Here is a 21,123-nt window from a genome sequence, read left to right as displayed (position 1 = left end):
AGCGGATCTCTGAGTTCAAGGCCAGTCTGGTCTACAGAGCGAGTTCCAGGCCAGTCAGGAATGCATTAGAGAGACCCTGTCTCAAGAAACCAAACTAACGAAACAAATAGAGCATACTCATTGTGAACTCCATAGAGATATTTTTACTTTTGAGATGGGGTCTTGCTACGTAGCCCTGACTGACCTTGAATTCACAGCAGTTCTCCTGCCTCAGACTCTTGAGTGCGAGGGTTGAACCACCATCCCCAGTTTTCCATATAGCAAACAGTCCCTCAGAAGATCCTTTTTGTTTGTTTTGGGACAGGTTCTCTCTGCTGAGCCTTAGTTGGTCTGAGATTCACTAAGTAGCTCAGGCTGGCCTTGAATTTACACCTTGACCCTCCAACCTCTGTGTCCCTGAGCTGGGATTGTACGTGTGCACCACACTGTCTGATTTTGATGTTCGAAAGATACTGTTGCTGATGTTGTTTGTTTGTTTGTTTTTGAGACAGTCTCACCATGTCGCCTTGGCTGGCCTCCAATTCTGTGGCTTTTCCTTCTTCTGTCTCCTGAGTGCTGGGATTGAAGGTGTGTGCTACCACACACAGCCTTGTGCCGAGTGTCTTGGCTTTTCTCCTCCACCCCAGTCTGGCTCAAGTGCCCCTCCTCTTTTCTCCATGTCTATCCCCTCTTTTATATTTATTTATTTATTTATTTATCTTTATTTTGAGATCAGGTCTCAGGCAGCTCGAGTCAGCCTCCTGCCTCCGCCTCCCAATGCTGGGATCACAGGCATGCGCCTCCTGCCTTTCTCTTCTCATGTGCATTTTAAATCTGTGGTGGCAGCTCAGCCAAGATGTGATGTGTGGTACTGTCTCCCAGCCCTTGCTCTTCCCCTTCAATCTGTTGTCTTTAACTCTGCAATGTGATCTTCGGTGAAACAGTGCCTCAATTTTATGCAAATTAATTCATTAAAGAGAAACTTCTTTTCGAGTATGACAGAATTTCACTCCCTCGGCAGCATGCAGGGCTTTGCTGAATCAGATAATGGCTTTTGCTTACTAAAAGTCTGTTGAGAGCTGTGATAGTTGGGGTGCCCAGGAAAAAATGGGGTCACTGAGGCACTTTTGAATGCATGGGCCTGGGTGACCAAATAATGGGGAGCTCCTGACTGAGGGGGAGCACCACAGGGGAGGGGGAGCTGCTGGCTAAGGGGGAGAACTTCAGAGGGGGAGCAGGTGGGGCTGCAGAATGAGTACGGTCTTGCTCTCCATGAAGCATGTTGGTCACCCAGGTGGACGTCCTGTGTGTCTGAAGCTCAGATCAGTACTGTGGGCTGGAGAGATGGGGTTGTGGGAGAACTTTGAGCACAGAGATGGCAGCTGAAGGAGAGGTGTCTGTGAGAAGGATGGCCATGTCAGGAGGAGCCCTGGCGTTTTAGGTGACAGTAGTGAGGGCCTTTGGGAGAGAGCAGTGTATGCAGCAGGTGCTTAGAAAAGACGCACAAAGCCAGCACTTAGTTGTCTGAGCATGGACAAGAGTCTCAAGGCTGAGCTGCTGTATGCCCCAGGCCCTTGACCCATGACTGTGAATGAATACTCTGGGGACAAAGGTCCCCAAAAGAAGAGCAAGTACCAAGGGGGTTGTATTTGAAGTGATTCTGGGTCACCAGGTAGAGACAGGTGTCTGAGGCCTTTTCTCTGGGACCAAAGCGCCTTCCACATCAACCTCCTCTACGCTTCAGCACAGCCCCCAGTGCGGAAGGACCCGCTCATAACTCATGTGGCGCCCACCCCACTTTTCTACCTCCAGTCGTGGCCTGTCTTCTTTCTAGGTGAGTTAGTGACATTCATGTGACAAAGTGCCAGAGATAAACAGCCTAAGAAAGGCAGGGCTTGTTTTCGCCCACGGTGTGGAGGCAAGGTGGCAGGAGTGTGTGAGGCTCCTGGTCGCACACTGTCTGCCGTCAGGAAGCAGAGAGATGAGGGCTGATACTCAGTTCGCTTTTTCCTTTTTTACTGGTTCCACGCCCTCGGGGAGGATGCTGCACACATTCAGGGTGGGTCTTCCCTCCTCAGTTGAACATCTGTGGAAACATCTTCACAGATACCCCCAGAGACTCCATGCCCAGTCAGGCTGACAGCAACTATTAACTGTGATGAGGCTCGGAAGCTGGCTCAGAGACTAAAACACTTGCAGAGTGTGGGTTGAATTCCCACACATCTGGAACCCTAACGCTGGGGAGGTAGCGATGGAACGATCCTCAGAGCTTGCGGACCAGCCAGTCTAGCCTAATCAGCAAGCTCCAGGTTCAGTGAGAAATCCTGCCTCAAAAAATCAGTGGAGGGCAATAGAAGAAGACACCTAGCATGTACCTTTGACCTCCAAGTATGTGTACATGCACACACACACACACACGCACACGTGTGTGTGTAAATGAACCTTCACACTAAAGATTATTTGACCATTCAGATGTTCAGGGGAGACTCTGAGGAGTTCTTGTTGAGTCAAAAGTCTGCCCTGTGGTCATTAATGTCACTGTCAAAGAAAAGGAGGATCACAGGCTATAGGTAGGCATTTAACTTTCCAGTTTGTGGGTGTGGCAGGAACCCTAATAAGGTGTGGGCACAATCAAATGACACAAGGAGCCTTCTGAGGACTTTTGGGTGTCAGGTGTACTGGGGTACAGCAAAGGGCAGACCTGAAAGATTTAAAGGTGCCCCCTGGCCCTTGCTTAACAAGGAGAGAGAAATGTTGACTCTGGGGAGCTGCTTAAGGGCTGTATCGGGTGTGTGGCCCAGCACAGTGGGTGGCCTCCAGTATGTCCTCACCAGTCACAGCCAGAATTCTCCCTGTCCCTAGCTAAGCAAGTCTTTATGGGGGGGTGGGGTGTGAAAAAGCCTCCTGAGTGTCAAGGACAGGGCAGGTAGCAGTGTGTGACTTGCTTGGGCTCACCCCTGGACTGCCAAGCCCTGGTAGTCACCACCTGGGCACCCCTGCAAAGGAAGCTCTGGCCTGTTATGGGATGAGTCTTGAGAGAGGCGCTGGGCATCCTATGGGAGAAATCTCTTCTGTCTCCCAAGATGATCTGAGTCAGCTTCCCCCACGCAAATGAAGGGAAGTTTCTTGTCTCCCTGCTCCCCTCCTCCCTCTCAGCCTCCTGGGTCTGGGCCTCACTGCTCTGTCCTCTCCAGGGTCAGAGCGAGCAGATGTACTCCACAGTGAAGACAGGGGCACCGGCTGTCACTGTCACCAACCTGAAGCCTGCTACCAGATACGTTTTTCAGATCCGGGCGGCCTCCCCAGGGCCTTCATGGGAAGCCCAGAGCTTCAACCCAAGCATCGAAGTGCAGACCCCAGGGGAAGGTAAGTGGTATGCACCGAAAGGCTCTGGATGCAGGCAGCAAGCAGGGACAAGAGTATCGGGAAGGGAGCCACAGAACCGCCGCCCTGCATCCACTTAGTTAAACAATTTGAGATCCATCTGCAGCCACCCAGGAGGAATCTTCCCTGCACACTGTAGAGGCCTCGGGGACAGCTGGTGAGTCCCTTCTTGGAGGCTACATCTTCAGTGACACAGCCTCTTTCCTAGGCTTCTCAAGATCACCTTTCTGGACCTTGCTGGATCCTTCCTGCTGCTCTTCTTTCTGCCATGACAAAGATCCATCTAGGGGCACTGTCCCCGTCCTCCCACTTCCCCCTGCCCCCCCCCCCCCGCCGCCTCCAGGCTTTGCCTGTGAAGCCAGCTTCCCTGAAGGAAAGGGGACCTGGAAGGGAGCAATCAAAGTGAGCCCTGCACATTTTAAACAGAGTGAATAAAAGCTGGGCAAGGTGGCACAGGCCAGTAATCCAGGCGTTTGTAAGGTTAGGGATAGGAAGATCAAAAGGTGTTCAAGGCCAAGTGGTCGGCCTGAGCAGCGTGGAATAAATAGCTGAGCTGGTGGTGCTGACCTCTAATCCCAGCACTTGGGAGGGAAAGGAAGGGAAACTGAGAGTTTGAGGCTAGCCTGGGCTATATGAAATCCTGGCTCAAGAAACAAGAAAGAAGGAAGGGAGGGAGTGAGAGGAAGAAAGAGGGAGAGAAGTAGTGGTGTATAAATTGCATCTCAAGCCGGGCGGTGGTGGCGCATGCCTTTAATCCCAGCACTCGGGAGGCAGAGGCAGGCGGATCTCTGAGTTCGAGGCCAGCCTGGTCTACAAGAGCTAGTTCCAGGACAGGCTCTAGACACTACAGGGAAACCCTGTCTCGAAAAACCAAAAAAAAAAATAAAAAATAAAAAAAAAAATAAATTGCATCTCAAAGTTCTAACAACAAAAGAAAAAAAAGAAAAGCTGAACTTTAGAATTCCTGATCTAGAACTACGCCCTCCCCCCCACCCCGCCCTGCTTCCTGGTGTTGCGCTTACCTCTTCCCCCTTCTCAGTCTTTCCTTCTCTTCCTTGTCCATTCCCTTTTCAGTGTGAGTGCCAGCAGCTTCCTCTGGTTGCTCAGCCTTCTGTGGCCCCAGCCCTCAGGATCTCACCACTATCTAGCCAGCCAGTTCAGGGAAGTATCCCTCGCCCCGGCCCCACAAAGTCAACTCCCCCTAAGAGGCGTTCTGACACCCGCTGTCAAGATAAGATTCCTTCCCAACCTGCTACACAACTCTAATCCAAGATAGGGAATGCTGGGGGCCCAAAGGGAGGTAAAGATAAAGTGTGGAGGGAGACAGGTTCTGGGAGGCTAGAACACTCGTCTTGCTGCCTCAGGGCAGGTGCTGGCAAGAGAGAGTAGAGCTGTGTCTTAGGGCTGGGGTCTCTCTGAACGAATGGAAGTGAGTAAGTAGGGAAGGCAGTTGCGTGGACGAAACCATCTAAGCCAAAGCCCACCTCAGCACACCCTGTACGGCTGGCCATATCGCTGTGGTCCCCAGGTGTGAGCCATTCTCCTCCTCCTTCCTCACCCTGAAGCTGCTACAGACAGTTAGCGTCCGGTACGTCCCCTCCCTAACAGTTATTCCGAATCTTTCCCTTCTCAAACCCCTGCTATCCATCCTCACTCGCACCACCGCGCCTCCGCACCGCCCGCCGGCTGTCCCTGTCCTCTCCTCTCCAGCCAGGCAGGAATCTGTCCCCAACTCCTCGTGAGCCTCAGGGTGGTTCTTTCTCCCCAGTCTGTATCCAAGATTCTCTAGTTGTGACTCCCCAAGCTCCCCCGCCCCCATCCCGACTCAGCTTCCACCCCATCATCCTCTGCCTCTCGACAGTGTAGCCTCCAGTTTTGTGGGCTGCTTACCGTCTTCCAGGCCTCACCTGTGCTTCAAGGCCTGGGATGCAACCACAGTCTATCAGTCTTCCAGCCCAGGCTTCCTCAGGGACTTCAAAAAGGAAGCATTGGCTTCTGCTCTGTGCTCTGCTTGCCTCCTCCTCCTCTCTCTCTCTCTCTCTCTCTCTCTCTCTCTCTCTCTCTCTCTTTCTCTAGTTAAGTATTGTCTGTCAACTTACTTAGTTTTGTCTCTCAGCCTGTGCACTTCTTTAGTCAGACTGGGGTCCTGGGCATGTCTGTCCCGTTTCAGAGCTGCTTTGGCATCAGGCAGAGGTTGGCAGGGACAGGTTCCAGTCTTGGGCTCACCTAAGTACGTACCGTGGCACATGGCCGTAATCTCAGCACTTGGGTGGTGGAGGCAGAAGGGTCAGGAGTTCAAAGTCATCTTTGGTTACACGAGTTAGAGGCCAGCCAAGGCTACACGATACTCCATTTCAACGACAAAACAAACCCCCACAGAATCCTGTGTTTATCACTTGGAGCTAGCTGTGTGATTTTGGAAACCTTAGGTAGATTTCTTCAACCGGTTTCCTCAACTCGAACTGGAGACAGTAACCCTTGAAGGTCTGTTGTGTGAGACAGGGCAATATAGTTCAGGTACACACAGCCTATTTTAGATTCCTGTGTGCTCAAAGTTAACGTACTCTTTGGAAAAGGAACTCCAAACAGAGGTTGTGACCCTGCTGAGCTTCTGAAGTCTCTGCCCCCTTGAAAGGCAGAAGCAGAGGTCAGCCCCAGCTGCTTGGTCTCTTGCCTCCTCTCAGAGCTGGGCTGAGGTAGAGCAGCCCCGCCTACAAACAGAGGTGTTTGGCACTCCAATGGCCACTATGGGCATTGGTGCTCCTGTGTGCCCAGGGACTGAGGGATCTTCCAAGTGTCTGAGACAAGAGTCTCTCTCGGTGCTTGCCCCGTAGCCTAGCCCTCTGCCTGCATCAGCCCCCTGTTCTGTTTTGTTTTCCCTAGTTGCCTCGGGGTCCAGAGACCAGAGTCCTGCTGTCGTTGTCACAGTTGTGACCGTCTCAGCCCTACTGGTCCTGGGCTCTGTGATGAGTGTGCTGGCTATCTGGAGGAGGTAGGTAGTTGGTTTTATCCTGGTGACCTCTGGTAGGTTCTGTCCCCACGTGTATAAAATATGTACATGCAAGTGCCTGTAAGTGCACCTGACACACACACACACACACAAAGACTCAAACACATCGATACATAGATGATTCCAGTGCTGCCTGGGACCGTAAGAACCGCCAACCCCAGCACTTAGGAGGTGGAGGCAGGAGGGTCAGGAGTTCAAGCCCTATACTTCAGCTCCATATAACATTTGAGGCCAGCCTGGACTGCACCAGACCCTTGTCTTACTTTCTCTCCCTTCAAAAGAGATACTAGCATGGCCAGTACGGCCCCTCCCCCACACGCCGCCTCTCATGCACCAGCTGCAGGCACTGCAGCTAGCTCAGCCGTGCTGGGATGAAGGGGATTTAGCTCCTTAACTCATTAAATGTCAGAAGGCAGCTCTGAGGATGGAATCGCGCTCCAGCTGCTCCGGTGTGATTAGGATTCTCCCGAGGCACTCGGAGACACCCAGCTCTGGCCCCCAAGGGATCTGGAGCCCCTTGAACACAAGCAAAGAGAGAAAGTCAGTACATGGATGGGAGAGAGGGGGATAGGGAGGGAAACCCATCAGTCTGAGCCGTGTCCTTCCCCACAAAGAAGCTTGCAGGCAGAGAAAGGGTAGGGGAGACGGCTGGTGCCTGGTTGGGTCTGGTTGAAAGAAAATTCCATTTCCTTTGGACAAAGCAGAGGCTTCAGCCCTGTGTATTCCCCACCCTCCCAGGACCATCCTGCGATGCCCAGAGGCCCCTTGGCATTCGCAGTCTGGGTTGGAATCGGGCGTAGAGGAAAAGTGGGCTGACTGGGGAGCCACACCTCAACAGTCCGAGCCACCTGTGAGCCAGAGGGATGGCGAGTGTTTCTTTGACACTGACTATTGGCATAGCCTTGACCAAAGCACCGGTAGTGAGTGATGGAGGAGGGGCGTCTGTCCTGAAGATCTAGGAGCCATCTGTGCCTGGGTAAGGGGGAGTCAAGGAGACAGGACAGTCTGGGCATAGTGGCGCACACCTTTAATCCCAGCCCTCAAGAGGCAGAGGCAGGTGGAGCTCTGTGAGTTTAAGGTCAATCTGGGTCTACAGGGAGAGTTCCAGGACAGCCTTAGCCAGGGCACAATAGGGAGACCCTATCACAAAAGAAAAAAAAAGGAGAAGGAGAGGCAGGACAAGAGAGGTTCTTCCTCATGGAGCTTAACTTTAGGTCCGTGCTCTGGGCCTGTTGGAAAGGCAGGAATGGGCACCCGTAGGGAGCATCTCATCCTGGTTTTACCCCCCTGAGCTGCGGCAGCAAGCACAGAGACAGATGCACTGGAGCAGGCTGGGAAGGCAGCTGCTGACTCCAAGTCAAACTGCCCTGTGGTGGGGGAACCAGGGAGCTAATTATCATACTAAGTCATGGATTTCATTGCAAGATTTTTTTTTTCTAAAGGGTTATTTAAATTGATGTGTATGTGTGAGAATGATGGCCTGGGTGTGTGTGTGTGTGTGTGTGTGTGTGTATGTGTGTGTATGTGTGTATGTGTGTGTATGTGTGTGTATGTGTTTATGTGTGTATTGTGTGTATGTGTGTATGTGTGTGTATGTGTGTGTATGTGTTTATGTGTATGTGTGTATTGTGTGTATGTGTGTATGTGTGTGTGTGTATGTATGTGTATGTGTGTGTATGTGTATGTGTGTGTATGTGTGTATGTGTGTGTATGTGTGTATGTGTGTTGTGTGTGTGGAGAACAGAAGAGGACATCAGCTCCTTTGGCACTAGAGCACTGAGCCATCTCCCCGCCCTCATCATAACATTTTTTTTCTTTTTTTTCTTTTTTCTTTTTTTTGGTTTTTCAAGACAGGGTTTCTCTGCAGCTTTTTTTTTAGAGCCTGTCCTGGAACTAGCTCTTGTAGACCAGGCTGGCCTCGAACTCACAGAGATTCACCTGCCTCTGCCTCCCGAGTGCTGGGATTAAAGGCGTGCGCCACCACCGCCCGGCCTCATCATAACATTTTCATATAGACTTCATTTCACAGTTGAAATGAATACTTATATTATTCTATTATTCTATTATTAAATAAAACTTGGAAGTCAGATATCAGATATTGGGCTAAAAACCTGATAGCTCCGAAAAGCAATGGAGGGACGGTCAGCTGATCCTGCACTTTCACACTCCCAGATGGAAAAGACCACTCATCCTTCTAAGCCCTTCCCTACTACTTCCTATGCTTCCCCCCCCCACCCCCAATCTTGGGTCTCCAAAGCCTCTGTGGCTAATTCTGGTCAGCCAAACGTTGACTCCGCCCTCTGATTCAAGGTTTAACTTTATTAGCAGTCTCGGAATGTCAGTGCAAACAAATCTCCCGCTGCACAGTTTGCTTTCAGCTCTGGTTCGCCTGCCACTCACTCTTGCCCCCACTCAGCCTTCGCTGATCTCTACTCCTCTGCTCTGGATGCTCCCTGCCATGTGTAAGAGTCCCATCAGTCATCTAGGTGACTTCAGCAGCCACTGGGTGGCCAGCCTGGCCTCTCGGTTCCTCAAGGTTTTATTCTTAAGCCCCTGCCTTCTGCCTCTCATAGCCCTCTGGACATCCCCTTTGGGAGTGCTCTACCATCGGGTGCATAAGGCAGTTCTACTTGTGGCTCCTTGTCCCTTATTCTGTCAGCCATGTCTGCAGCCCTGCTCCCCAGCATCAGCAATGGTCCCTCAGTGTTCCCCGATCAAGGCTGGAAACCCACCTGCTTCGCAGGCATGCTCATTGCTTTGCTCTAGAGAAGGAGCCTTCCTGTTAGGCAGCTTGAGCCTTTCCATTTGGAATGGAGCCCCATCCCCTCTTACCGCTGCTGGAACACGTTGCTGCTCACAATGCCCCTCGCTTACCCCCACACAAGAGCACTGTGTCTTAGTTACTTTTCTAGCGCCGTGTCAAGATGCCATGACCAAGGGGTCTTAGGAGTTTTAGTGCTGTGAAGAGACACCATGGCCACAAACAACTCTTAATAAAGGAAAACATTTAATTGGGGCTGGCTTGCCATTCAGTGATTTAGTCCATCACCGTCACAGTGGGGAGCATAGTGACGTGCAGGCAGACATGGCGCTGGAGAGGTAGCTGAGAGTTCTACATCTGGATCTGCAGGCAACAGAAAGTGACCATGAGCCACTATAGGCAGGCTTGAGCTTCTGAGACCTCAAAGCCCACCCCACTAGTGACACACTTTCTCCAACAAAGTCACACCTCCTCCAGCAAGGCCACACCTCCTAATAGTGCCACTCTCTGAGGCTATGGGGGTCATTTTCTTTCAAATAGCCAGACCAGGCAGCTTAGAAGAAAGAGTCCATGACCTCATGGTGAGAAGCATGGCAGCAGGAGAATGACCTCCAGAGTCTCATATGTTTGAATGCTTTGTCCCCAGTTGGTGGAACTGTTTGGGAAGGATTGAGGAGGCATGGCCTTTTTAGAGTGGGTGTGGCCTCATTGGAGGAGGTGTGTCACGAGGGGGGAGTTGAGATTTCAAAAGTCATGCTATTCCCAGTTAGCTCCCTCTCCAGGCCTTGTGCTTGTGGGTCAGATGTAATCTCCCAGCCTCTGCCCCCTGGCACACCTGCCACATTATTTCTCATCCTCTCCTGCAGCTTTCTTCCCCTAGTCCAGTCCAGCCTAATTATTCCCAGTGCCTCCATTCCGGCTCCCTCGCCTCCCTGGATGGAATTCACAGTCCCCGCGTTTGTATTTTCAGAGCAGATCTACTACCTTCCAAGTTCCAGAAACATCCATCAGACTCCCTACTGGTAGATCCCCCTCCCCCGCCCTGCATCTCCCACCCTCGCAGGAGCTCAGATGTCTGAGCCTGAACTTTCCCTTGCTCTGCTCGGCAGTGGCTCTCTATGAACTCTCTGGGCAACTCTTCAATCTTCCTCTAGCCCCCTGCAATCTTCAAGTCTTACGGTCCTGCCATATTCTTGTTCCTCCACACTTCTCTCCCCTCTGTCCAGGATGGGCCACCCCATAGCTCAAGCTACTGCCATCTCCTGAGTGGACCAGAAGATGCTGGCTGCAGCAATTCTTTCTTAAATGCAAGTTGGAAAAAAATTATATAAAATGTAAATTGAATGAGGGCACTTCCCTGCTCAAGGTCCCCCTGCGCCTTCCTTTGCTCCCAGAACAAAAGCCAGAGTCTTCATGGACTCTGCCCTGCCTCGGGATGCCAGATCCAGCCTGCTATGGGCTTTGCCTCTGGCGCAGGACAGATCAGCCTGTTGTTCCTCACAGGTAGAGTGGGGCTTTATGCCGGGAGTGCAGGCTTGCACACCTCTGGAGTCTGTCTCCCAGCAGAAACACCAGGAGCAGTGATGGAACTGAAAACCTAGAGATCCGGGCTTAGGATCGTTTGTGTGCTGAAGGGAGAAGGATGTTGGACTGCAAACCACAGAGAAGCAACTGAGGCAGCAAAAGTGAAGGACGATGGGGTGGGGTGGGGGGCAGAAGAAAGAGAACCGTTTAGCAGAGGTGGCTCAATGGGGGAAAGTGCTTGCCATGGAGTCTGCTGACCGAGTTCCGTCCCTGGGACCCACAGGATGGAGGGAGAGAAGCTATCAGAGTTGTCCTCTGACCACCACAAGAGTCACACAACGCACACACACACACACACACACACACAGAGAGAGAAAGAGAGAGAGAGAGAGAGAGAGAGAGAGAGAGAGAGAGAATGAAAGAGATGTAATTTTTAAAAGATTACAATGCTTTTTAAAAATGAAAGACAAAAGGGGGGTTGTGGGCTGGACACGGTCATGCACACCTTTAATCTCAGCACATGGGAGGTAGGGGCAGTGGATCTCTAGACCAGCCTGGTCTACAGAGCAAGTTCCGGGAAGACAGTAGAAACTACACAGAGAAATCTTGTCTTGAAAAACCAAAGTGGGGGGTGTGGCGAGGGAGAGATGGCTTAGTGGATAAGGGCACTTGCCATGTGGCTGATGGCAAGAAGCACAAGGAGGAGGGAGAACCAGCTTTGTAACTTGTCCTCTGAGTGACACACACACACTGTATAAATACATGAATAAATTGAAAATAAATTAAAATTGGAATCAAAAGAAGCCTTTCAGCCAGCAGGACAAGAAAGTCCCTCCCCAGAAGGGGCACAGAGCTTTTCTTTCTGAGGGGACCAAGAGGTGCTGCCCTGGGCCTGGTGAAGTGGGAAGGGCTGGGGTCGTCTGATGAAAGGATGTCTCTGCGCCCCCACAGGCCCTGCAATGGCAAAGGAAGTGGGGACGCCCACGATGAAGAGGAACTGTATTTCCACTGTGAGTTGTCTCTGCCACATAGACACCCCCCCCCCCCCCTCTTCGACCCTGTCCCAAATGTCACCTACTGTTACCCCAGCAATGAGACCCCTTTCCTCAGGCGCTCTCTCTCTGTGTTCTCAGTCAAAGTCCCGACACGCCGCACGTTTCTAGATCCCCAGAGCTGCGGGGACCCGTTGCAGGCTGTGCATCTATTCGCCAAGGAGCTAGACGCCAAAAGCGTCACCCTGGAGAAGAGCTTGGGAGCAGGCAAGCCCTGGACCCTGGAAGTCTGGAATCATCAGGGAGCTCCGCCCACTGGATAAACCCCACCCACCAGGCAACACCCACTGGGGAAAGCCCTGCATTTCTGCTATCCTCACCTCTTTTCCGCCAGCTTCCCCCTCCAATTCCCACCCCATGGCCGGAAGTCACGCCTCTGCAAGAGGGTACCCCTTCCCAGAAAAACACGCCCTCGCCCTGCCCACCACACCCACCAGAGGTGTTTGTGGCTCTGTCCTTGCTCCTCTGTTACCTAGGTCACCGTGGGACACCTGCCTATCTTTTCCTAGATAACCTACCGAGAGGCTCTCAGTTTAGTCCCAGGCTTTTATGGGACGTTGGGGATGGGTCTTTACAGTAAGCAACCTCTGACCATGGATGAGCTGAGCGACTAGAGGCTCATCCTCCGTTCCTGAGCCTGTTTCCCATCCCCATAAGGGCGTGGGATCTGCCACCCTGAGGACTGCCTTGGGAACTCTCTGCCAGGCTGAGGGTAGGGCCTTGCTGGTTTTGAGCATCTATCTCCTTTTGACGGTTCATAACCCTCAGTCACCTTTGCACCAAGAAACAGGCCTCGCCCTGGAACCTTCCCAACAGAAGTCAGGAAGAAGCTGTAGGGCAGAATAGATCTCGTTGCCATCTGCCCTTAGCTTCGCTTGGTTCAAGGACCTTTGATGGGTAGGCACCAGCAAAGTTACTGTCTCTCTATCACAGAGAAGGAAGCTAAGGCCAAGAGGAAAGAAAGAGATGAAACCCAAGGCGGCATTGCTGGTACTTAGGAGGCTAGGATTCGAACTCTGGAACTTCCCACAGCAAGCTGGAAATGACCCATGACCCAGAGCCTCCTCCTGCATTCGCTGGCGGGAGTCTGAGCTGCTCTTTCTTCTTAGGTCGGTTTGGGGACCTGTGCTATGGCTGCTTGCAGCTGCCCGGTCGCCAGGAATTGCCGGTGGCCGTGCACACCCTGAGGGATGGTTGCTCTGACTCGCAGAGGCTCAGCTTCCTGGCTGAGGCCCTCACCCTGGGGCAGTTTGACCACAGCCACATCGTCCGGCTGGAAGGTGTTGTCACCCGAGGTAGGCTTGGTGCTGAGCATCCCTGTACTCGGCTGGGTACTGGGTGGGCTCAGGCACAACCTTAGCTCACTAGTTCACTTTCTTTCCAGTGACTCAGGGTGACCCCCTCTCTTGGAGTGGCCATGCTGACCCAGATCTTTCCAATTTGAAGTGACATTTGGGGAGTGGGTCACTTTCCCCTTGAATGGTCTTTTTTAGCTGACCCCTTGCAGCTCTGACTTGGGCCTCTGTCCTACTATGGACAGTTGACTTTTCTGTATCTCAGCACCAGAGTGGGTGGTAGGTGGGGGTGGGGATGGGTGGGGTGGGGCTGAGTGGGTGGGATTTATGGGCTAACTGGCTGGTGGTGGCAAGATTAGAAAACTTGGCTCTGCATCTGGCTGTCTTGGCTGAGGTGGAACTGGTGGGGGAACGGTGTACATAGGTAGAGGCAGCAACGTAGCGTGTCTCTGTCCCCGGCACAGGAAACCCCTTGATGATTGTCACTGAGTACATGAACCTCGGAGCCCTTGACGACTTCCTCAGGGTGAGTGGCTGGAGTCCTGGGTGGGAGAGGGCCACTGATGTCATTTTTTTCTTGTCTCTTCCCTTTTCTCTTGGGGCTTGGGATTGGGCATTGTTCCCACTAGGCAGGCTGACCTGCCGCTCGTGGTACACTGAATCCCAGAGGGACTTAGTGGCTTCCTGGGTGATCTGAGTGTACGGCCCTGGCCTCAGTCCTCACCCATTCCACAGCATCACGAGGGGGAGCTGATGGCTGCACAGTTGATGGGTCTGCTGCCTGGGCTGGCATCGGCCATGAAGTATCTGTCAGAGATGGGCTATGTGCACCGGGGCCTGGCAGCCCGCCGAGTGCTAGTCAGCAGTGGCCTCATCTGTAAGATCTCTGGCTTTGGGCGGGGTCCCCGGGACCGAGCTGAAGCTGTCTACACCACCATGGTAAGGAGCTCCCTTCTCTGGTTCTACCAGCTGCTTCTCCTGCCGGCCATACCTCTGCTCTGCCTCCTCCCTTGCTGGTGGTGGTCCTTCCCTACCTAGCCCCTCCCCTGTGATGGTACCATCCCTGTCAGCTGGACTGCTTCCTCAGCTGTGAAGGGGGTGGAGGATGACGTGCGGGACTGGGTGGTATGGGACTGCTGGTGACTCAATGCTGTCCTGCCCTGCCTTGCTCATCCACCTCTAGAGTGGCCGGAGCCCAGCACTCTGGGCAGCTCCCGAGACGCTTCAGTTTGGTCACTTCAGCTCTGCTAGTGATGTGTGGAGCTTTGGCATTGTCATGTGGGAGGTGATGGCCTTTGGGGAGCGGCCCTACTGGGACATGTCCGGACAAGATGTAAGTGACCTATGGCTCCAGCTTCCTGACCTCTCTTCTACTCCCATCCTGCCTAGAGTCGTCCTTGGGATGGTGATGGTGATGGTGGTGGTGGTGGTGGTAGTGTGTGTATATGCTGGGCAATCTGAAGTTTCCTGTCTGCTCCCCGTCTCTGGAGCCCAGGTGATCAAGGCTGTGGAGGATGGCTTCCGGCTGCCACCCCCCAGGAACTGCCCCTCCCCACTGCATCGACTGATGCTTGACTGCTGGCAGAAAGACCCAGGGGAGCGGCCCAGGTTCTCCCAGATCCACAGCATCCTGAGCAAGATGGGGCAGGAGCCGGAGCCCTCCAAGTGTGCTGCGAACACCTGTCTCAGGTACATCCTCACCAGCCCCCAAGCCAGGCCAGTCAGCCACACTCCCTTGTCCCAAGTGCAGCCAGCTGCCCATGGCACCTGTCAGGTGTGAAGCTCAGCCCATTGTCCAGACGATCCGACGTCCCCACCTGCTTCAGGCACATGTCACCCCATGACAGTCATGTCCAGGGTTTTGCCCTTTAATTTGCTCAGCTCTCCACTTTCTTGAGTGCCCTGGTCCACTTCTTCAGGGCCTTTTGTGTGCCCATGGGAGGCACATTAATCCCTGGGTGTGGTCACCTTATTTTTCTCCTTGTCTCTTCTTGCTTCTCAAGAGAGGGACTGGGTCTGGGGCCACACCCTGGTTGTCGACTGACTGTGGTTTCTCTGCTCCCCAGGCCTCCCACCCCCCTGGCGGACCGTGCCTTCTCTACCTTCCCCTCCTTTGGCTCCGTGGGTGCCTGGCTGGAGGCTCTGGACCTGAGCCGCTACAAGGACAACTTCTCTGCAGCTGGCTATGGGAGCCTGGAGGCTGTGGCTGAGATGACCGCCCAGTGAGTCTAAGGAGCCGAGGTCAAGGCCAGAGTTCAGGGAACCCAAGAGAGCCCCTACCCTAGATGGGAAGGCCCCACCTGTCCTGGTTCTGAGCCCTTCCTTGTCCAGAGAAGGGGAGGGAGAGAGTTGACTTCCATGGGAGGAGAGGAGAGGAATTGAGTCTCTGGATATGACTGTCACCCATTGCAGAGACCTAGGGAGCCTGGGCATCTCTTCCGCTGAGCATCGAGAAGCCCTCCTGAGTGGGATCAACGCTCTGCAGAATCGAGTGCTGCAGCTACAGGGTCAGGGGGTGCAGGTGTGAGCAGCTCAATCCTGCCCAAGGACCTGTAAGCTACACCCCCCCTTGGGTGGGAGGAGTGAGTGCTCTCTTACTCTTAGTGGGCCCTGAGCTGGTTGGTACCACGTTGTTTTCCCCCATTTCATATTTCCTCTCAACACCTTGCTGACCTAGTGGTCCTAAAAAAAGAGGTTCAGATCCCTGGAGAGGACCGCAGAGATAACAGTAGGAAGAATTTTAGGGTGTCAAAGGCAAAGCTAGTTGGGGGAAGACAGTCAATTTCAGTTGTCTCGCTTGAGGTCCCTTAGTCTTCGACGCTCACTGGGGATTGGGCCTAATCAGTGGGCATCTCATTTCCCCAGAGATCTTTGGCCTGCCAGCAGTAAGGGTCCCTGAGAGAGACCCATTGGTTGTGGCAGAGGCCACAGCTACCTGGGTATGGGACCCTGGGCCAGTGAGTGGTGTTTCTTACTTCCTATGCCTTGGCTAGGTCTGTCTGAACCCCAGTGCCAAGGCCCAAGCAGGAAAGCGGTGAGCTCAGGGACTGGATCCCCAGGCGGAGACTCCAGAGCTTCTTCCTGCCTTGGGTTGGCAGGGCAGGATGAGGGCCAGGCTCCTAGTAGATCACACAGGTCCTAATGCTCCCCCTGAACCTGCCTGTCTCATTTCTTTTGGAACTGATTCAGAAGAGCACGGAGTTGGGGTGGGGGTTGCTCTGCATTCTGGAGGGTGGAGAGAAGGAGGAAGAAACTGAGGAGGGAGTGGTTTGGACAGGGAGGTCCAACCCCACTGTGTAGATGGGAAAGTCAGAGCCTGTAATCTCAGAGCCAGGGTTGATGCCAGACCAAAATCCAGGGAGAAGGTTGGCTCTGGACAGAAGGTTGGTTGCCGTTCCCCATGGCACCAGTGCTCTTCCCTAGGCAGCCCAGTGAACCCTCGCTGAGTGAGCCCATTCATTCAGGCTGCTCTGCCCTGCATGCCATGCTTCCTCGGTAGAGCGCCTGCCTTCTTGTGTGCTGCACAGAGCCCGGAAGGAGTGTGGTGCTGAGCTGACCAATCTGCAAGGGCCCTGGCAGTTAGGAGAGTTTGACACCAAGCCATCCTGGGAGGGCGGGAAGACTGCTGGGGCCTTTGTTTTCTACATCACTCTGGATGGACACCCCTGCTCTGTTTTTGCTGTGACTGGAAAGAGCAGTGGGGAGTGGAGAGGCAGGAGGGGACTTCCCCTGGGGGACAGGGAGAAAGGGCAGGTGGACCGTTGACATGTATGTGTTGGTTGAGGGATGTCCAGAAGGCTTCGTAGCTAAAGTCAGAATTGAATAAGGCCTGGAGGGGTAGAACGTTCTCTCCGTAGCGTGGATGGAGTTATCAGCAGGTTCAGAAACCAAGCAGGGATCTCTAACAGAGAGTGTGGGGGCTGGAAGCCACAGCATCTTTGGGGAGTACCCCATCGTGGGGGGCAGTGACTCAGCAGTGCCTTTGGCCTTGCCCTGCCAGCAGCAGCTCCTCCCTCATCAGAGCCTGCCCCATTGCTGGCTCTTTGCTCCCTGGGGCAGCTGAACTCAGTGACTGCAGGAATGCTGGAATAGACTGGGATACTGCGCCCCCCATCGACAGAACTGGGGAAACTGAGACCCCTCCCCCCAGGCTCTTCCTTCATTCTCCATCCAGGGAAAACTGGCCCATCATCCATGGCTCATGGGACCAGTACCCTGTCTTGGGTGATCAGAACCTCACCCCTATCTCCGCCACATCAGTCACTGTCAGGGTCAAACTCCTCCCCTCCCCAGTTGTCTGCAGAGGGCTCCCTGGCTATGTTGGCAGGACTTCGGTATCCAGGGTAGACCTCCCCTCTAATGAGGAGTGAGGTCCTAGAATCCTGAGGGGTCCGAGGCCTCAGGCCTGCACAGGCACCAGCATGACACAGGGTGCTGGGTCACCGGGGACCCTCCACGGATCTATTTTTATACATGGAACTTGTTCGCTGGACGGAGAGAGGTGGCCTGGAACCCATATTGCCCTGTCTGCACCCACCCAGGGACGGAGGGGCTGCCTGTGGGTGGAGACTCCTTTGAGGAACTCCGGAGATGTTTTTATATTTCTTGGGTTCTATATGCAGTACAAAGTAATAAAAGCCTGTCTGCATTACAGTCCTTTTGTGTGGCATTGTTAAAACACTGGGCAGTTGTGGGTGGGAATTCTGCCAGCACACAGAACCTGGGTATGCATGCATCTGAGATCCTTCTGCTATGAAGAATGCCACAGTCTAGTGGAGACACAGGAAATGGGCCTGGACAAGGGCCAGGGGCACATGGGACACACTGGGTGTCATGAGGCTGCTTCATAAAACCAGTCAAGCAAGGAAGTTATATGTGCTGGAGGAAGTGGAGCTGGGGATGGGAAATGACCAGGTGGATTTGGGATGTGTGATGCTGAAGACTGCTCAGGACATGGGTAGATATCTAGATCTGGACCTTGGAGCAGAGATGTGAGCTAGAGACTGACCTCTGGGGTCATGGGAGGGAGGCCCGCACAGGAGCACAGAGAATAGAGGGGAGCACTGGGGAAGCTCCAGCATGACAGGGCAGCTTGGATGGGAGGGGCAAGGGGAAGCAGAAAGATGGCTCAGCGGTTAAGAGCACTAACACTGGCCGCTCTTCCAGAGGACTCAGGTTCAATCCCCAGCACCCACAGGCAGCCCACAGCTGTCTCTAACTCCAGTTCCAGAGAATCTGGCACTCTCACACAGACATCCACGCAGGCAAAACACCAATGCACATTTTATTTTTTTTTTTTTTTTGGTTTTTTCGAGACAGGGTTTCCCTGTAGTTTCTAGAGCCTGTCCTGGAACTAGCTCTTGTAGACCAGGCTAGCCTCGAACTCAGAGATCCACCTGCCTCTGCCTCCCGAGTGCTGGGATTAAAGGCGTGCATCTCCCTCCTGACCTCACCCCCGCTGCACTGCCCACCTGTGTATATTCCTTGGCCAGTTAAGCTGAAGTGCATGAGGCGACAGAGAAATCAGAAACCGTTTGGGGTCATGGATGAACTCAAGATGCCTACAGCATGTTAAGTGTGGGCAGGGGAAATATTTTGACTGACAGCTTTATTTAAGAAAAACCTAGGGTACTGGAGAGGTGGCTCAGTGGTTAAGAGCATTGCCTGCTTTTCTAAAGGTCCTGAGTTCAATTCCCAGCAACCACATGGTGGCTCACAACCATCTGTAATGAGGTCTGGGGCCCTCTTCTGGCCTGCAGACATACACACAGATAGAATATTGTATACATAATAAATAAAGAAAAAAGAAAAAGAAAAACCTAGCTGGGCAGTGGTGGCACACGCCTTTAATCCCAGCATTTGAGAGGCAGAGGCAGGAGGATCTCTTTGAGTTGGAGGCCAGCCTGGTTTACAATAGCTAGTTCCAGGACAGGCACGAAAACCTACAGAAAAACCCTGTCTCGAAAATCAAAACAACAACAACAAAAACAACCCTGAAAAAAGGGGCTGGAGAGATGGCTCAGTGGTTAAGAGCACTGGCTGCTCTTCCAGACAACCTGGGTTTGATTCCCAGCACCCACATGGTGGCTCACAACTGTCTATAACTCCAGCTCCAGGGAATTTAACACCCTCCTCACACACACATGCAGGCAAACACCAATGCACATAAATCTTTTTTTTTTTTTTAAAAGAAAACCTAGAACCCAGACCAAGCTTGCTCCTGAATTGTGAATATCCTCCCCAACCCCCAGGTGGGTCTTGTACTCCAGTTTGAATTCTCTGCAGTCAGGATGAGGTTTGCCCAAATGACCTTTGCAGTTCATTTGGGGTGTGTCCACAGTGAGTCTATGCCTCCATTCTGACGGTTCTTGGTATTATAATGTCACATGAGGAATTGTAGGCATTGAGCATGGGCTGCACACATTTGATAAGATAGTGCAGGGGTTGATCCCCCTGCCTTCATCCCTCACATTCTGGAATTATAGGTAGGTACTACCACACCTAGTAAATTATATTCCTTGAGAGTGTGTTACACTGACTTTTAGTCAACAACCATCAGTGTGTAAAAAGGTGGGCAGATTTAGAAGGTGGACATTGTGACAGAAATTTGCTTTGCTTTTCAAGGATCCTGGGAACACCTTGAAGCTGGAAGCCCTGTGTGGAATAGGATTCCCTACTTATTCGAGATGGGCCTTTAATTACCTTGAGAGAACATTTGCTTCTGGCTTTCAAAGAACAATGCTTTGATGCCCTCTCTCACTTATGAACTACTTCACAGGGTGACCTAGTCTCAAGGCAAGACATGCATATCTGTCCAGCAAGGGGATCCTCAAAATCCCAGGGCCTCCGGAGGAGTCGGAGGAACCTTCTCTTTATTAGTTCTCTGGGGTCTTGAGGGAGGACACCATGGTGCATCTGCCCTTTCACCCGGAGCAGCTCTGGTACAAACTATCCAGAGGGATGAAGTAGGTCGGGGAAAATGTCACCTCTGGGGCTGCTTTGAACTAGAAAGCCATGTCTCACCTCTGATCGACTGGTCTAGGCTGCCATGCCTTATTTCTGGAGGCTAGCAGTCTTTGTGGTATCTTCCTACTTTTAAAAATATGTCATTCAGGGGACTGGAGAGATGACTTAGCAATTAAGAGCACTGGTTGCTCTCCCAAAGGACCAGAGTCCAATTTCCAGCACCCACATGGTGGCTCACAACTATCTGTAATTCCGGTCTCAAGGCACCTGAGGGCACTGCACACATGTGGCACACAGACATATAACATAGGCAAAGCACTCATATACATAAAAATAAAACCAGAAAAGCAAAAATTACTGCTAAACTAAGACAAACATTGAGGATGCAATTTGTTTCACATCATCCAGCCTATTCTTTGAAACACTGAGATGGGGGAACTGTCTTCCTTAGGAGGAGGGACTAGTGTGGCTGAAACCTACTGTGTACTCTGCATTTTGTTCAATTGAGTCTATTCTGCCAGGGCTGGAAATGGAGGCCACCACAGTAGAGCTGGCTCTGGCCAGTGTGCAATTCCACTCAATCCCTGAAGGTAGGCTCAACACTGAGAGATGGAAGGGCCAGCTGGAAGCCTCAGATGTGGTTAATCTAGGCTGTTACTTCTCTCTTCCAAATTCTACCACTGACCAGAGGCGGCTTCTCTTAAAAAGTGCACACCCAGCAAGCCCAGCGATGACTCCAGTTCTCTCCCAGAGTCCTCTGCCACCAGCATCCATGCAGCACCACTGTGGAGAGCTGAAGGAAGGCAGAGCCCTGCCTGAGCCCAGGATGACAGTGGGTGCCCTGTCCCTCTTGGCCAAGCCCCACACTGGTTTACTGTGCTGTCTCTCAGCTTATCCTCCTTAGCTCCTGAGACACAGAGGGGGGAACACAGCTGGCCTGAGCTACCACTGCCCTGGATCCTGGAGTCCCTTTTGGAGGTCAGTGCTTATGCCCATAGGAAAGGTTTCCACACTCCTGAGAAGGCAGCTGTCCAGGGCTGCCCACTCCAGGAGCCACAGCTCCCAAACCACTCGAGTGAGTGTGGCACAGCTGGAGACAACAGGCAGGCTGAGGACTGATTTAAAAACCAAAGCAAACCAACATTTATTGAA

At 52.7% G+C, this 21,123-nt stretch overlaps 1 protein-coding gene across 1 annotated transcript in view; it reads left to right on the top strand.

The window, feature by feature from the left end:
* Epha10 (EPH receptor A10) overlaps nt 1-15,532 on the top strand; it is a 33,661-nt gene extending 18,129 nt beyond the window's left edge. Inside the window, exons 7-17 of the mRNA XM_038334624.1 lie at nt 3,174-3,345; nt 6,247-6,355; nt 11,610-11,668; nt 11,792-11,917; nt 12,820-13,005; nt 13,470-13,531; nt 13,741-13,944; nt 14,189-14,338; nt 14,501-14,694; nt 15,072-15,227; nt 15,418-15,532. Of these exons, the coding sequence (XP_038190552.1) occupies nt 3,174-3,345; nt 6,247-6,355; nt 11,610-11,668; nt 11,792-11,917; nt 12,820-13,005; nt 13,470-13,531; nt 13,741-13,944; nt 14,189-14,338; nt 14,501-14,694; nt 15,072-15,227; nt 15,418-15,532 (1,533 nt within the window). The remainder of the gene's footprint in view (nt 1-3,173; nt 3,346-6,246; nt 6,356-11,609; nt 11,669-11,791; nt 11,918-12,819; nt 13,006-13,469; nt 13,532-13,740; nt 13,945-14,188; nt 14,339-14,500; nt 14,695-15,071; nt 15,228-15,417) is intronic.
* The last annotated feature ends 5,591 nt before the right edge of the window (nt 15,533-21,123 follow it).

The sequence above is a fragment of the Arvicola amphibius genome, chromosome 6 (genome assembly GCF_903992535.2).
Source record: "Arvicola amphibius chromosome 6, mArvAmp1.2, whole genome shotgun sequence".
In the NCBI taxonomy this organism is placed as follows: domain Eukaryota; kingdom Metazoa; phylum Chordata; class Mammalia; order Rodentia; family Cricetidae; genus Arvicola; species Arvicola amphibius.
Note: the sequence above shows the minus strand (reverse complement) of the source record. Positions and strands in the feature narration are given on the sequence as shown.